Source organism: Manis javanica, chromosome 13 (assembly GCF_040802235.1).
Source record: "Manis javanica isolate MJ-LG chromosome 13, MJ_LKY, whole genome shotgun sequence".
NCBI classification, from domain to species: domain Eukaryota; kingdom Metazoa; phylum Chordata; class Mammalia; order Pholidota; family Manidae; genus Manis; species Manis javanica.
This window is the reverse complement of record NC_133168.1, coordinates 79,243,806-79,260,325: the sequence shown is the minus strand read 5'-3', so window position 1 is coordinate 79,260,325 and position 16,520 is coordinate 79,243,806. Positions and strand designations below refer to the sequence as shown.

The 16,520-nt window shown below is 43.0% G+C and overlaps 1 protein-coding gene across 18 annotated transcripts in view; it reads right to left on the bottom strand.

Moving 5' to 3' along the window:
* Nucleotides 1-16,520, bottom strand: part of AFDN (afadin, adherens junction formation factor) — a 126,308-nt gene that overhangs the window by 55,562 nt on the left and 54,226 nt on the right. For 13 of the 18 annotated variants that reach the window (XM_037020919.2, XM_037020925.2, XM_037020924.2 and 10 more), the window contains exons 7-11: nt 13,959-14,070; nt 12,708-12,875; nt 9,776-9,826; nt 5,132-5,226; nt 3,983-4,245 (exon numbers count right to left, since the gene is read on the bottom strand). In XM_037020919.2, coding sequence (XP_036876814.1) covers nt 3,983-4,245; nt 5,132-5,226; nt 9,776-9,826; nt 12,708-12,875; nt 13,959-14,070 — 689 coding nt within the window. The remainder of the gene's footprint in view (nt 1-3,982; nt 4,246-5,131; nt 5,227-9,775; nt 9,827-12,707; nt 12,876-13,958; nt 14,071-16,520) is intronic. The other 5 variants (XM_037020928.2, XM_037020931.2, XM_037020932.2 and 2 more) reach the window with 2 other exon arrangements.

The window sequence follows — 16,520 nt, the reverse complement described above, 5'->3', positions numbered from 1 at the left end:
AAAAAACTACTGTAGCTTCATGAACTTTTACTGATGTACACTGAATCTCAGGATATTTTTTAAAATGACACTTGAATATCAATAAATTGAAAGGAACTATAAAAAAGAACAAGCAATTTTTCCCTGTCACCTGCGTCTGGGCTGCAAGTGGCACGCGAGGAAGTGCAGGGGTCCGAGGGCTTCACAAGCCTGTGTGTGGGCCCAGGGAAGGGGTCAGCGCTCACAGGGCACAGGAGCTGAGCTGCTGTGTCTGAAAGCCATTCTGATGATTTCTGAAAAGCTCATGGATACCTCTACTTAGGCTACAAACAAAGAAGTGGGGAAGTAGTTGATAATGCTAGTAATCAGATCAAGAGTTATTCTGGTTTAAACATTTTTTTAGAGTATCTCAAAATGTCAAAATAGTTAAACTAATCATTTTGAAAAATTAGTTCAGAATATATACAAAACCTCATTTTAAATCGCCAATAACCTGAAGCAAGCTTCAGTTCTTTGGCAGAAATGAAGGGGGAGCACGATCCTTTGGTCCCAGCCCATGAGAGAGGACAGAAATAACCCCACACACGTATGGTCAATCTACGACAACAGAGCCACAAACATACAAAGGGGGAGGACAGTCTCTTCAGTAAATGGTGCCGGACAGCCACACACAAAAGAATAAGATTAGACACTGCCTCACATGATACACCGGCCTAAAGACTTGACTGCCAGTTCTGACATGGTAAAAGCCCCATGAGAGAGTAAGGTGGGAGCCCCGTGACATGGGTTTTGGCAATGATTTCCTGGCTCTGACACCAAACACAAAGACAACACAAACAAAAACAATCAAGCAGGATGACATCAAACTCAGCAGCATCTGCACAGGAAACAAAACCAACAAAATGAAAAGAGGCAACCTACTGAATGGGGAAAAGTACTTGCAAACTACATATCTGAGGAGGGGTTAATATCCAGAATAAATGAAGAATTCACACAACTTGATAGGCAAGAACACTCTGACTAAAAACTGGATGGAGCATCGGAATAGACATTTTCCCAGAGAAGATACGCAGATGACCAAGAGTGCCTGAAAGGATGCTCAATATCACGGCTCATCAGGGAAATGCAAACCACAGCTTCCAACTCACACCTGCTAGACAGAAGCCATTTTCAAAAGGAGAAGAAACAGCAAGCGTTGCTGAGGTCATGGAGAAAAGGGAGCCTCTTGGTGGAAACATAAACTGGTGCAGCCAGTGTGGAAAACAGGAGGAGATTCCTAAAAAATTAACACTACAACTACCATATGATCCAGCCATCCCACATCTGGGTATTTCTCTCAAGAAAATGAAAACACTAACTCAAAAAATACACGCACCCCCATGTTCACTGCAGTGTTGTTTATAATGGCCAAGACACATGACAGCATTGTGACTATAGCGACATTGCATGACCCATCTGAAAGCTGCGAGGAGAAATAATCCAGTGCCCACTGATGCATGAACAGATAAAGATGTGTGTGTGTACATATGTGTGCACACACATACAATGGAACACCATTCAGCCATAAGAAATCTTGCCATTTGCCACAACATGGATGGGCCTTGAAGACATTATGCTAAGTGAAATCAGTCAGAGAAAGACAAATACCGTCTGATCTCACTTACATAGGGAATCTTAAAAACAAAACAAAACAAACCCAAGCTCATTGATACAGAAAACAGACTGGTCGTTGCCAGAGGCAGGGGGTAGAGGGTGAGCGAAATGGGCCAAAAGATACAAACTTCTAGTTATGAATGAAGTCATTGGGACATAAAATTCATGTGTGTAATGTGAAAGAGCATTGTGACTATAGTTAATAAAACTGTAGTACATATCTGAAAGCTCCTCAGAGACTAAGTCTTAAAAGTTCTCATCACAAGAAAAAAATGTACAGCTAAGGTTGAGGATGGATATCAACTAGTCTGTGGTGATCATTTCACAATACATATAAACACTGACTCATTATGTTGTACACCTGAACATATGTCAATTATACCTTAGTAAAAAAATACATATATAGAATCTTTGAAAAAAAAATTACTCAGGTTACCTACCTAGAAATTAGTGTAATAGTTTGATATTAGAACAAAATTTATGTTTATAAAAAACTGAAAGCTCTTCCTAACTTATGGATGAACACTAAGTACTGGTACATTTAACCACTGAGCAGTTTTTGCTGTTTTGTAGGGAAAAGATGTAGTAAAATTTCACAGCATGTTCCCTTCATTGAAACCTAAGCCATATATATTCCTGTCTGATCTCTGCACCTGGCCAGAGGTATGAGTAAAAGACACAACTGCAGGCCTCTAACAAAGGAACCACTGTAGCAAACAGCCACAGGGAGTTGACTTTCTCACCTATGGAAAAACACCCCTGAGCAAAACAGAAGGATGGACATTAACAGTGGGGCAGACACAGTGCGCAGGATCTCAGTCACACACAGCAGCGGTCCCGATGGTAACGTCACTAATGCCATCAGCATGAGGATGTGAAACTCAGGACGAAAGTGCCACTGTGAACGGGAGGCAGCGACTACAGGTACTCCCATGAGACAGCACGCCCGGCACCAGGAGGAAGGGTCGCATGGGGTGACCTTTTTGGGGGAACATCCTAGGAGCAAGTGGAAAGTAAGGCCCCCTCCGAAGCAGGCATTCCTCCGCATGCAAAGCTCTGGGATGCTGACAGGAGTAGGCAGGGCTGAGGAGAGGTTAACAACGACAGTGGAAGACTTTTGAGCACTATCATTTGCTGAACAAAAGAACCTGTGAGAAGAAGTCAGGATGAGGAACAGAAAGTGGGGCAAAGGCAGATACCTAACCTTACAAAAGGAAATGAGAATCTGGGTCTCCTGGGCAGTTAGAAAGGATGGGTTAGGCACACAATCAGTTTAAAGCTGGAAGAGTGAGTTAGACAGACATGGACCTTCTTGAGGACTGTAGGCATGTGCCGTTTTTCCTGGGAACTAAGTTTTGGTCATTTGCTGGAGCCTGGAGCTCAACGTGAGAGGCTGGAACCGGAGGCCTCACACAACCCACACCACCTCCAGGATCCACTCTGCCTGTACGGACACGTGTGATGATCCACGGGTGTTCCTCTTGGAGAAAGACATCAAGTCTAAATTGTACTAGCTGCTCATCTCCCTTTTCCTTTGCCAGGACTCAATGCACACAGAATGAACAGCAGCAGAGTTCATCGATGACCCATCAGAAACAATCAATTGAAGCAGAGTTTCTACCAATACAATATGAAGAAAGTGAAATTCCACATCTGGCCCAAAGTGTAAGCTCTGGGAGGCTAGCCAAAGAGGTCATGGACACAAACAACGATGGGGCATGGCAGAAAAGGCCCCCCATGTGCTGGTGGAACCCGCGCCCTGCAGTTGCTTTCAAGCACAAAGGAAGAGTCTTTGAAGCCCACACCTCATCACCTGCCAGACGTGTTAAGAGAAGACCCACAGTACTTGCTTTTTCCTAAATTACCAAAAAAGGAGGCTGCTCTCCCCATCTCACAAGCTTTACTGGATAGGTAGGATTTTTGCTGCCAGGTGATGGGCCCCCACTGCACGTCCTCAGAAAGACACTAGGTGGGGCTAAAATATTTTGAATTTCCTAAAGATGCTGACGCACTTCATTACCCTGGGGTGTACTGCAAGAGCCTCAGCACAGACTTCAGCGACACAGAACCCCGTAGTTCATCACAAAAGCACACACACAGCACAGCTGAAAACCAGACTGAGAACAATTTAAGATCCAGCCACAACTTCCACATTTAAGATGAAGGCAAGCCCCCTGGATCTTTCTTCTTCTCTCTGAAACCAACCCACGTCAAGAATCAGAACTGCAAACCCTCCTGGGATTTTTAAAAATTAAAACAAAATAAAAATAACACGATCTCTGCCTAATTCAGATTGTTTAAACATAACCAAAACACTCTAAACCCCTTGAGGTCGATGTGTAATTATTACCCAGGCTTATGTCTGGGACCCTTCACCGTCAAGCCTCCATCCACAGATCTCTTGGCGAGCATGTGGTCCTGGCTGGGATCCACGAACTTGAACACGTGTGACGCCCCGAACTGCACCTTCATCCCGCTCTGCAGCATGGTCGTCTCTGAGATGCGCTGCCCTTCCACGTGCGTCTCGGCATCCATGCTTCTTGGAGTGACGGTGACAACACCATCCATGTTGGTGAGGTCACAGTGATGGGGCTGAATTCCTGAACCAAACAACTGAAAATAAAAGGAAATCAGAGAGATGCCTATCATAAAATACCTAGTATTTAAAAACAGCATTTTAGAACCATGGGTTCCCCTTTTGTAATAAATGTAATCTAGTAAGCTCTGGATTTTTGGTGTCTTTTAGGTGATTTCCCTCCAATAGCATAAAAATTAAAAATTGTCAAAAAAGTGTCAAAAGAACATACTTTTAGCATCCAGTAACTTAAGATCTATTGTAATTGCATCGAAAAGCATGTCATCTTAAGCATTTATTATACAATTAATGGGTACAGCCATATAGATCATTAGGAGTACAAATTCCTATATGTATCTGTTTTACTGCTGTGCTAAGAAGGGATGTTAGAAAGTCAAAATGACCTGACCCATCACCTCCCAGCCGGAAAATGAGAATATGGAGGATGGGCAACCTCCCTGAGTCCAGCTTCAGTCAGCCGAGGAACCTGATCACCCCTCTCCAAGGAGCATGTTACGCTCTTTGAATCGAGTACTTAAGAGCGGTATTTGGCTAACATTTTAACTCTAATATATTGAATGCCTAGTACTGTGTGCGTCAGGGCCCAGTGATAGGCACTTTATTATTTCCCTTAACCCTCAAACAGACCTATGAAGTTATCACTATCTTTTAGAGAAAAGCCCCTGGTCTCAGAGGGAGGCATCACCACTCCAAGCTGCCAGAGGTGGGGCATGGACACAAACTCACACCCTGCTCTTTTCACGCTGAGGCAAAGAAAAATGACACAGTAAACAAGTTATTAAAATACAAAGTCTTTCAGCCATTCATTCATTCGCCAACTCGTGGCAGGCTCTGCACCATGTGTGATCACCTGCCGCAGCGTGAGCTACAAGGGAAGCTTTGAGCTGCCGCGCGATCACGCACCTGGATGGAGCCGTCGTCGGACTTCTCTGTCCCGACCTCAGTGACACTTAGCTGAAGGCGGTAAAGCTTGGGCTTATCTCTGGAGTCAGAACCGTCTGCGAGAAGAGAAGGAGCAGAGCTTCATTTGAAAAGTCTGGTGTTCTTGTCATGCTACTGGAAACAAACAAGCAATCAAGGCAAGCAGACAAAAGGTATCTCAGGGATGACACTACAAATCCTGATTCGCAGGACTGCTTTCCAAAGAACTCTCCAAGTTCATACACACAATTTAACTATCTGGATACAGAAAACTCAAATTAAGATATAACCACACCAGCTTCTGTTTATGATATACAACTTCTGTATAATAAAATTAATAATGTAATTCATACCAACATTTTCTTACCACCTACAAAGAAATTTCTTCCACCACAAAGCCTTGGATTTTTGTCAATTCATTCAGCAAATGCAGATAATCAAACCACGTGGACCTTCCTTTCCCTCAGACCAGACCTCACAGCAGACCTGCTGTCTACATGCCCACAGCGCCTACTGGCTGACGGGGGCAGCTGACTCACCGACGGAGGCTTTTAGATACAAGCTCACAGCTCACGGGGGTGACCTTCTAAACCCAAATCCCCGGTCTGAGGCCCCAGCACATGTCTTCTATCATCTCTGACACCCTGACATCCATTAATGACATGAAGGTCCAGTCAGGAGTACTGCTGAAAGTGCTCACCTCTGTGGACTACAAAAGCAAGGTGCAGGCCAGAAAGGGGGCTACGTGTCCAGGTTTTATATCATTTCACCCCTCTATGAACTGCTGGGGTGTCTAAGAGCCCTGTGCCTGAATCTCCACAACTGGGGTGCTGGGGAAGGCAGGGAGGAAGAACCACTGCCTAGACATCCGTACCATTTCTCCCGTGCATTTGTGCCTTTCTCACCTACTATCTTCCATCCAATACAGGACGGTGTCAGCAGAAGACTCGCTGACTTCAGAGTCGCTGTTGACGTACGAGGAGGCACACCTCAGAGACCGGAGCCTCAGGGCCGTGACGGTCAGCCTGGGTGGTGCACAGTCATGCAAAGTCTGCCCTATAGGCCGAGCAGAGTCTCCCTGGTCCACTGCACTAGTGCCTTCATAACCTCCAGATCAGCTGTGACCTGCCCACTAGAATCCAGTTACTGGGATCGGAATATAAGCTACGAGAGCTTCAGAAGCCAAATATCTGGAGTGCACGCAGGGTTTTGGACCACTTAACTCTCTTGGCTATAGTGCGGTCTCAGCTCACAGACAAGACACCATGACAGGCAAGTTCTGTTGGAACGGTCGCTACCCTAGAGTGTACAAACAGCATTCTAGTAACACTTGCTATTTCTGAAACATTTCAGAAATCTGGAAATCTGAGGGGAGGTAAGAAGAGATGCCAATGTCTAATATGCATAAAAAATTGGCTCATCATCCACACAGCTTCGCAGCCGTTGCACATGGTGTCAACTGAAGCATTTACTGAACAGTTTTACTGTCAACTCCGAGTATTGAGCCCAATGAGGCAGCAGAGCCACGTGGGGCCCTCCTGTCGAGAACGGGCAGTTCCCTCTGGACCAGAGTCCAACCCTGAGGAATGCGGCCGTCTGGCTCAGTCAAACACCTCGGGCAGTCCTGCTGACCATGGCTGCTGGGAAGTACTGTCCCCTCCTCCTCCATAGCACAAGGACTTTCTCCCAACGCCACCAGCCACGTTTTTCCATGATCTCTATTCACTTGCCTCTCCCCTCTCCTAGCTCCTTGGTGACTAGGTTTTAAAAAGGTCTTTATTCTGGCACCTTGCACAGCACCTGATCCACAGTATGCATTCAGTAAAGATTTAACATATTAACAGTAAATAGTTACTGACTTAAAATGAAGAAAACAGTATACTATGATATGGTGACACAGAAATTACACAAATGAATTATAAGTAAAGCAGAAGTGATCAAAACAATTATTTCAATACAAAGTTGAAACCTGCAAGAACATGAAAAATATGTCTGCTTAGACGGAGAGAAAAATTCATGTTAATACTCTTCTCAACTTTGAATGCTCTGACAGGTATGGTGGGAGCTCACAGATGCGTGTTCATGCTTCTCCACATCCATAGAGTCAGGAGTGCGGGGGCAGGGGCAGAAACGCCCTCTCACCTCACTCTCAGGGACACCTAGCCACAGTCAACTGGGAATAAACCTTTTCCAGGCCCTCTTCCTACTACTTACAGTAACAACAGAAAAAGGAGATAAAGCCTTTAGAGATTCTGAATGGTGGCACAGGACTCGGTAGGTAAGAGGGTGCTGGCTGGAGTTTAGGGAGAAGGGAGAGAAGGGAGGCAAGGCAGACGGTGCTCAAAGGGCCCTTTCTTCCCAGAGAGCCTGTCCCCCTCACAACAGGGCCATCGTCCACACAGGCAGGAACGGACGGGACACTGTTGCCCAAACAAACTCCCTCCTCCACGGGTATCCTACCCACGGCCCCCTCCTGCCACCTGCCCACGGGTTCGCGACCTCTTCACTCCCCTCCCACAACTATAGAGAGCGAGCATGCTCGGAGCAGAGACAGCTGACCCTGCTGCCCTCCACGGCACTTCAGCCTTCTTCTCTTAAAAACATGTAATATATTCCATGTGGTTCAAAATTTGAAAGGCACGACCAGCACACAGTGGCAGAACCTGTTCTTCCCTAGCTCCCACCACCTCTCCCCAGAACCACGGTTCAAAGTCCACTTATGCAGACAAACCATCAATCTATATTCCTCTTCCTCCTTTTTTAGGCACAAACATTAGAATATTATTTAGGGCTGTCCAATGAAATGCACAGCACTAGTTTAAACATTCAGTATTTGGGACATGTTTACACTAACGAACTGGTGTTTTACCTGAAATTCAAACTCACTTGGGTTGCTGGGGCTTATTCGCCAACCCTGGCATCCCTAAATCACTATTCACACTGTTCTGCTTCTTGATCTTTTTTAAATTCTTTTCCTGACATGGATGACAAAGTGTTTTTATTAGTAGATTTATTAATAAATATAAATAGTAATATTTATTAGTAAGTATTAAGGGAAATAGACCATTATGAACACAGCCTAAGAACATATTTTTAAAGGGTACTTTTGTGTTTACTCCACAATATACACCAAATGCGGCTTCTGCCTTCAAGCTGGGGCCCAGAAGAAACCTTTCTGCCACAGCATGTGGGGGCAGGGCAGGGTGGGTGACACCACAGGGATGGTCCAGGCCTCACCCACTGAAAGCTGCGCCCTGGGCACTGTGCGGGTGCTAGAGTCCAAGTGGCAGTTAGAAAGTAGACATCAACTTACACCTCCATGGAGCTTACATTTTAATGAACCAATACAGGAGGTTAAGAGTCTATCCAAAACCTTCAGAAGCTCACTGAAACACAACGTGGAGCACGTTTTCACTGGCTCCACTGGAACTAAAATGCTAATCCTCAGAGAGTATCAGCACACGGGCTGAGGCTACTCTGGGTGAAAGCTGATGGATTTATTGTACTCATGTTTTGTACACCAGGTGAAAAGGAAATACATCTTCTCCCTCCTGTCCCATTATTTTATGGTGTCACCTTAAGGAAGACATGAAAATGTTAAAGAATCTTTTCAGGAATAAAAATAACCAAAACTTGTCTTTGACTCTATGCATATACAAATATCAAAACAGTTGGTAAACATCACTTATTTATATATTTTTTAAAAAAGAAACCCCAGTTTGGTTAATTAATATCCAATGAAAATCTGTATGATCAGTTTGGAGAAAATTCAACAAACCAATACAAGATGTTAAAAGGTGACTGAACTTTATGTAGCACAGGAAGTACTTGTTAGATTCAACATGCAAAAAAATAACATGTAAAAATACAACAACAAAAACATATTTCCGTAAAACCAACTAGATGTACTATTTAAGACAATAATGACTGAGACGCATGAAATTCTAAAAACATATTTCAAGTAAGGAAATACATCTTTGCTAACAAGAAGAAATGAATTTAAACCAGGAAAACACGGCAAATGCTAAGCATCTGAAACCTGACAATAATGTAAGTGAGTTCCCTACAAGTCAGACCGTAAAGAGCGAGCATCCCAAGCGTGTGGCCGATCCTTTTCCTCTTTAGCCTCCTAAGGATCGTCAGACACGCGGCCCGAGGAAGGAACACTTGCTCCCCATTGCCCACCAGGGCTGGACAGAGACAGCGGAGACGCCCCCTGCCTCACAGTCTCAGTCCCATCTCTTTCCTACTCCCTCCCTCCCCATGTTCTCTTCCTTTCTTTTCCTCTGTGCCTGCCTCCTCCTCCCCCACTCTGAACTCCTTTTGGCAGCAGGGGGAGGGGAGATGGGAACACCACTCTCATCCTAGTCCATTTCTCACTTAAGACTTAACCCAAATAAAAGAACTGGACATTTTTTGCAAAATTAGCTTCCATTAAATGAAATGAAATCTGGATATGGAACACTTACTAGATACAAACAGAATGAAAGTACATTAAATTTCTTAGAGTAAGTTATTTGTATCAACTCAAAAGCTAACGCATCAACTATGTGGTCAGCTAACTACTTTGCCCTGACATTCTGTTAGTGCCCTCGTTAAAAAAAGGAGTATGAAGCGCAGCATTACCTTCGTAAGTGTGATAGTTGTAGTAGGCAAAGTGATCCCTTCTCCCTGGGGCTACACACATGCACAGGACCCAGGTGAAGGCAGCGTCAGCGGGACAGAGGCCATGCAGAACACGTGGAAGAGGAAGGAGGAGAGACAGGAGAGGGTGAGCTGCAGTGAGACAACTTCAGAGGGTGAGAAGTACATTCCGTCCCATCAGCTTTCAGAGCTGTGAGGACAAGACAACAGTGCTCCAGGCAGTATCTTTTAGAACCAGTGCAGACTTAAGGGAAACACCAAGACGACAGGTGAGTCACCGAGCAGCAGGAGGCAACAGTTAGTTAATCACACAGGAGACTACCACTCCACCTGGCTGACTCCTTCTGTTGAAAGAACACATTTAAATCCAAAGCAAAGAAGCAAGTGGCTTTTTACTCCCCATTCCTCCAAATCACAGTGTAAGCACACACCCTCACCCCAAAACCCTCCACCCACCACTGCAGGGCCTCAGCCCAGCTGTGAGGATACATGTGTGCTGACGTCCTGCCCACTGCAAACAGGACGGATCCAGTCACAGCAAATCAGCATTTACAAACATCACTTCCTTTACGTGGAAAGTGAATCAATTTCATTCGGCATGCTGACTCTCTCTACTTGTAATAATGAAAACTTAAAAAGACAGTATGACGCAGCGTGAGACAGAGGCCAAGCATTCAGGCCCACCACGACCTACCTGCTCACCCCTAAGACAGGGGGAGCAGCTGGAATTTCAGATACTTGTGAAATGAGTAAGACTGGCAGGCAGCCCAAAGTACTCAGGAAGTTATACTGCAGAGTCCCTGGGGTTCATTGTGGTGGATCCTGATCCGAACACGTGCTCACTTGGGGGAATGAGCCCTCTCACTCACCTAGGTACCCGCTGCTTCGCCTAAGTGAGCAGCTCAGTAAATGGTGATCAAGACAGCAGAGAGCAACACAGGGAGGAAATGTATTAACAAGCATGTAGAAACATGCTGCTGCCAGTATGTGGGGAAAGTCGTATAGAACTAATGTTTATCTCGGGTCTGTCATCTTCCCCAATCTGTACACTTCATTACCCGGGACACTGTAAGATGACACAAGCAGTCGTAAGAACAATTCTCCCTAGAATGTAAGGTCCTGGGCAGGGGAACTGTCAGGGTCAGGGGTTTAACCAGCTCTGCTGGTATTCTGTCTGCAAGGCCCACAACAATGTCTGACACACAAATAGCCAGTAATACTTGTTGAATGATGAATGAACACCTGCCTCTACTGCCCACACAAATCAACTCGCCATTATTCATTTCTAAATTATTCCATATCAATTGTTACTTATCAATTCTCTTTGGGCTAATAATACTCAAAACTTTCAGTTTGGAGAAAACAATTATTAGTTTCAAACACATAATGCAAAATTTTAAAGAGCAGACCCAGTGCCCAAAGATGCTAAAAACGTTTAGGTTCAAAAACAAATGTGTGTCTCACAGCAGCAGGCACCCGCTTCAGAGCACCAAGTGCCCACACTCCCCCTCTCCATACACACGGTGATCCTGGGTCAGACTCCCAGACCTGTGAGAAGCCAGAATCTCCCAACAGAGCTGAGGGGACGCTTTCCTGACAAACAGCTAAGCCATGTTTTGAATCCTCAAACCTAACTGACTGTAATGTGTGCTACCTGCGGCACACTGCTTCCAGCTAGAAGCTCTGGTGCATCAGTCAGGCCATCACGCCTCTATTGATGTGCCCAGATGCACCATAAAACTGCTGGACTGCCAGTCCCACATCTATGCATTGGTTAGTTACAACCTGTGAGTAGACATTTAAGAATCAAAGAGGAGCACAATTCCTGCCACAGGAACCATGAATTATCTAATAATCAGTTTGGTTTTCAGTTAATTTTTTCTCCACTTATTAACAGGTTTATTTCAAAGTAGTTCTGGGTGGAGGGTGCAACACTCAGTTCCTCAGAGCGTTTTATAATACAGGTCACATACCACTGTTTTAACCAAATAAATAATAAATGATGTAGTTTTGCTAAATTTAGCAAGTATTTCACAATTACATCACATATATATGCAAACATATGCACTACACAGGGATGTGCTTATAAAACATTTCTTTAAGAATGTCAATGTATTTATCTACTCAATGGCTAACTTACAACAACAGCTTTAGCTTAAGAGAGCTCTACAAACAAAATATTCTGAGGATGAACATGAAAATAAACTTGTAATTTTAAAACCAAACAAGTATTCTTCTCACAGGTGGAGTTCTTAGACGTACTGCTGTTCTTTTCAGATGTTTTTCCTACATTAGACAATAGTATGATAAACACAAAGCTCTGATGCATCAGTCAGGCCATTGCTCCTCTATCGATGTGCCCAGATGTGCAATAAAACTGCTAGACCGCCAGTCCCACATCTATGCATTGGTTAGTTACAACCAAAGTCATTTGCCTTTATTAAATCTGCCCTAAGAGAAGAATACATCAGGTTCTCATTTTTTTTTAGTAGATTAAATATTTTACAAGGTGATTCTCAAATTTTTAAAAAGGGGATAGATCATTTAAACCTCTCTTTAGGCTCTCTATATTCACTATTTTAAAATTGTTTTCAATATTCATTTTTTGCCCATGAGAACTTAATTTTTATGCATGAAAGTATATATCCCATGACCATAAGGTTTTATTTTTTAATAGTCTGAAAAAGATCCTCAGTAATTTCTTTGCGTGGTGACAGGTGGTAACTACATTTATCACAGTGAGCATTTTGCAATGTATGTAATTGTCAAATCAGTATGTGTACCTGAAACCAATATAATATTTTATGTCAACTATACTTCAGTAAAAAATAAAAGTTAAAAAGGTTGTCAGCCAACAGAAAAGCTACTTAAATAAAATTCATTAAAAAGCATTACTATTCGTCACATTTCTCACCTGGGCTTAACTCTACCAGATAGGGCAGCTTTTCAGGCGGAAGTACAGAGCCGCAGCCAGAGCCCTCTGCTCTCTCCTTCCCCCTCACCAGCTTCCCATCACTGTGTCTCTTAGTTTTCTTTGGGATATAGTCCAGTGGCCTCCTCTTCAACTGAAAGACTAAGATCCCTAGAACAGTGACATTGGAAATTATCAACCAGACTTAAGTTAGTGAAGATGACCAGCTGACTGGCAGTCATCTGTTCAAAGATTTATCAAGAAAATGTAACTGAATAATTAATAACATCTCCCCAGGAATATCTGAGCAAAATCTTACCCAATTTACTTCTACTCAAAGAGAAAATATTAATTTCTTGATGTGTTCTGAAAAACTCTAATAAGCAACTTCCAAAGATTATTTTAAATTAACTACCCTAGCATACTACATTCTTGAAAAACATCAGTTTAAGAATTATATTGATAAATAACCCTATGATCAATAAATTCATACATATATAACAAATGTACACAAATATATTTTCAGTTCACTTGATTTTTATTTAATTCAATTGAATTAACTCAGAATTCAAAGCAACTTCACTTTTATGAAGTTTATACAGTCTAGAAGAAATACTAAGCAAGTTTACTTAAAACTCCCAATCTATATTCCAGTATTGATAGGATTCATTGGCAATAAATTTGTATGTCTTTATTAATGCAAAGACCCTCTACTGAGCAACAGTTAGCTTATAATGTGAAGTTAAAAGCAAGAAAACTGTATTTCATAAAAACACAGCTTTTAAGTCTTCACTACTTTGAAATAATTGGGGGAAATCGTTTGAAGAGTAAAAGGCTGAATTCACTAGCTGAAATGACTAGATTACTGAACAATCTTTAGGGCTGTGGGTTACTTTCCCTAATTTAAAAAAATCTGTCCCAACACCACCCAGTTCATCTCGTCAGCACAGAAAGGACCCCACTTCCTGACCCACAGCTGAGACCAGCCTCTTCTAGACCCAGGCCTCCCACCAGGGTGTGACAGTCCGTCTGCTCCGGGTCCGCACAGCAGACTCACACGGTGGACAGGGGCCCACCAAGGAACCATCCAGCAAGCCGAGGAAGGCAGAAAACTGAGCAGCACAGAGCGCACGGGTAGAGACCTTGCTGTGCACACTCCCCGACGTCTTCTGCTAAGGTAAACTACTGGTAACATCAGGTAGAAAGTTACCCTATCGTAGGACTCATTCTCTGACAAATAAAATCATTCTTTACCTTTATCGCTCGGCCACTCCCTGAAGATTTGTAAAGGACACTCATCATCATCAAGGACGAGCTCTTTAGCACCTTTCTCATCGGAATGCTGGGCTCCAGGAGGAAGCATAACCTGAAAAGAAAAACAATAGACTGTGAGGATACCTAAAATGTAAATTATAGCAGGTATTTAAAAGAAAGAGCTCACTGTAAATAAATGAAAAGTCACTGCAGAATCAAACCAATCAAACACCATAAACAATTCTCCCTTATACAGTCAACAAGAGTGATGGAAAATCGTTTCCAATAAAATGCTTAGTTAGCTGATGGGACCATTTTTATTCATCTGCCTCTCCAACCCCCAAAAAGAACTACTCTGAGTAGTTTTTTAAAACAAACTTTCATATGGGAGGACAACGGTTAACTTATAATTTCTTAAGGAAAGAAAACTTCATTATTGCAAATCTCAATTTCTCTAGTTCCTGACCCACCTTTTCATGCTCAAATGGCTGTTTTCATATGGTAGTTTCATCTCATGGGAGATCTCTTGGGGGAACCATCATATAACAAAACAGAATCACTTCTTTCTTTTGTATTTTGTTTTCATGATTAAGTTTTAATTAGACTATTTAGATATGTAACAGGGATATTCACTCAACACATGTTCTGAAGCATCTGATTTAAGGTACCATGTTCATGGTACTCTTAAAAATTCATAAAAGCTGTATTACTTCTTACTGTTTTCTGGTAGCCAAGCCATTTTCTTAATCATCCAAGAAAGCCCCTAGTCACACAGGGGAGTGAGCCTGGTCATCCATATACCCTGCTGGATGTTTGCTCCCCCTTCATTTTGCCTTTAACATGAATCACAACACAACTGTGGGAAATCTGAGAGGCAAGTCATCACTAGGACCTGAACATTATTGTCAACCTACAGTTAAAGAGTTATGTCATCTTCAGAGACCTTACCACCCAAGTTCATCATCACGCTCACATGCCAAATGCATAAGACTCCTTTACAGAACACTATTTCTTCCCAACACAGCTTAAAATTACCTTAAAACACAAACTTCTTGTAATACACCCTAATGCTAAAGTAATCAATCAATGTTTCTTCACAGCATCTTCACACTGCATTCAATGCCTCCAGCTTTACCCCACATCGCAGGGCTGACTCTCACTCACCTCTTTGGGCTCAACCTCTGTCGTGTGGCCTTTTAGGTCCACCACACAGAGCTACTCAGAGCTCTTAGATTAGGCCACAGAGTTCATGCCTCCACTACCCCAGTGCCAAACAACGCTGCCCCGCTCCGTTCACGTCTGGCTAATACACTTTTCCACTCCAGTACAACCCCAGCAGTCTTCTCTGACCTCTTCTCTCATCTACCAGCTCCTGTTTGTACTTCTTATTCCTGGCCCAAGTCCCTTCATTATAAGCTTATCTGAAGGTGGCTCTTCTGTTTGTACCCAGCATAGCATCTAACAAGTAAGAGGAAATTAAATATTTACCGAATACCCAATTAAATAAAGTAGTAGATGAATGAATGGATACAGAGAGCTACATATTATGTTATCTATGAGATGACAAGACAAGGAGAGAATTTCTAACTCAACATTAAAACAAAAATCTGCTTCATCTGTACTGCCTAAGCTTACAGAAGAAAATCTACACAGACATAAGCAAAAACCAAAACTACAAGACCCTCAAAAGAAATCATCAAATAACCTCAAAAGGGACTATCAATAAAATCCCAAAGTAGGCTTTTATATCTTCATGACCCTGACTAATGTTCTTTCACTTTTTGAATTTCATACATAAAAATAAGGCAGAAATTGATGAAAGGAAAAAAATGTTTCCAAGTTCAAATGTTTCATAACCAACATTATGAACGTGATTATTATTTAATAATTTCTATACACTTAAACAGAAACATTCCCTGGCAAATACCTGAGCAACCCCACCTGTCAGGCACTGGCAGGTGAGTGCCTGCTTCGGGCTCAGAGCCTGCTGAGCGCAGCTGGGGGAGGGCAGGCCTCCTGCTCGGCAGGGCAAAGCCTATTTACACACTGCCCTGATTTTATTCTAAGAACACTTTTACAGCAGTTACTAACCAAGAATACAAGGAATGCCTATCAAGACCGACCATTACCATGGACCCAATTACCTACAGGGATAACTGCATTTCCCATACGTACAGTCATCCTTGCTGTGTATTTCTCCTGAAGAGAAAAGCAATTGTCTCACCAGTCCAAGATTACAACAGGGTTCTCCTCTGCTCCATCCGTGACTGCTAGGAGGAAAATGCACCCAGATGCCTGTACCTCAAGTATCTTTCCTTCAGACAGAATGCATGATTATCCGGACTGTCTATCCTCCCAACCTTACCCTTCCAAGCACCACCCCCAAAGTATGGCAGAATTTGACACTGAATTTATCTATAATTCAGAAATCAAGTATAAATTTTTTTTATTTCTGCAAGCATTGTTTTCATTTTTCTAATTTCTCAACACTATTTCTTACTCTTTCCTAGTAAGACCCAACTAGTGAGAAGGCACACAAGAAGACAGACTCCCATGACCATC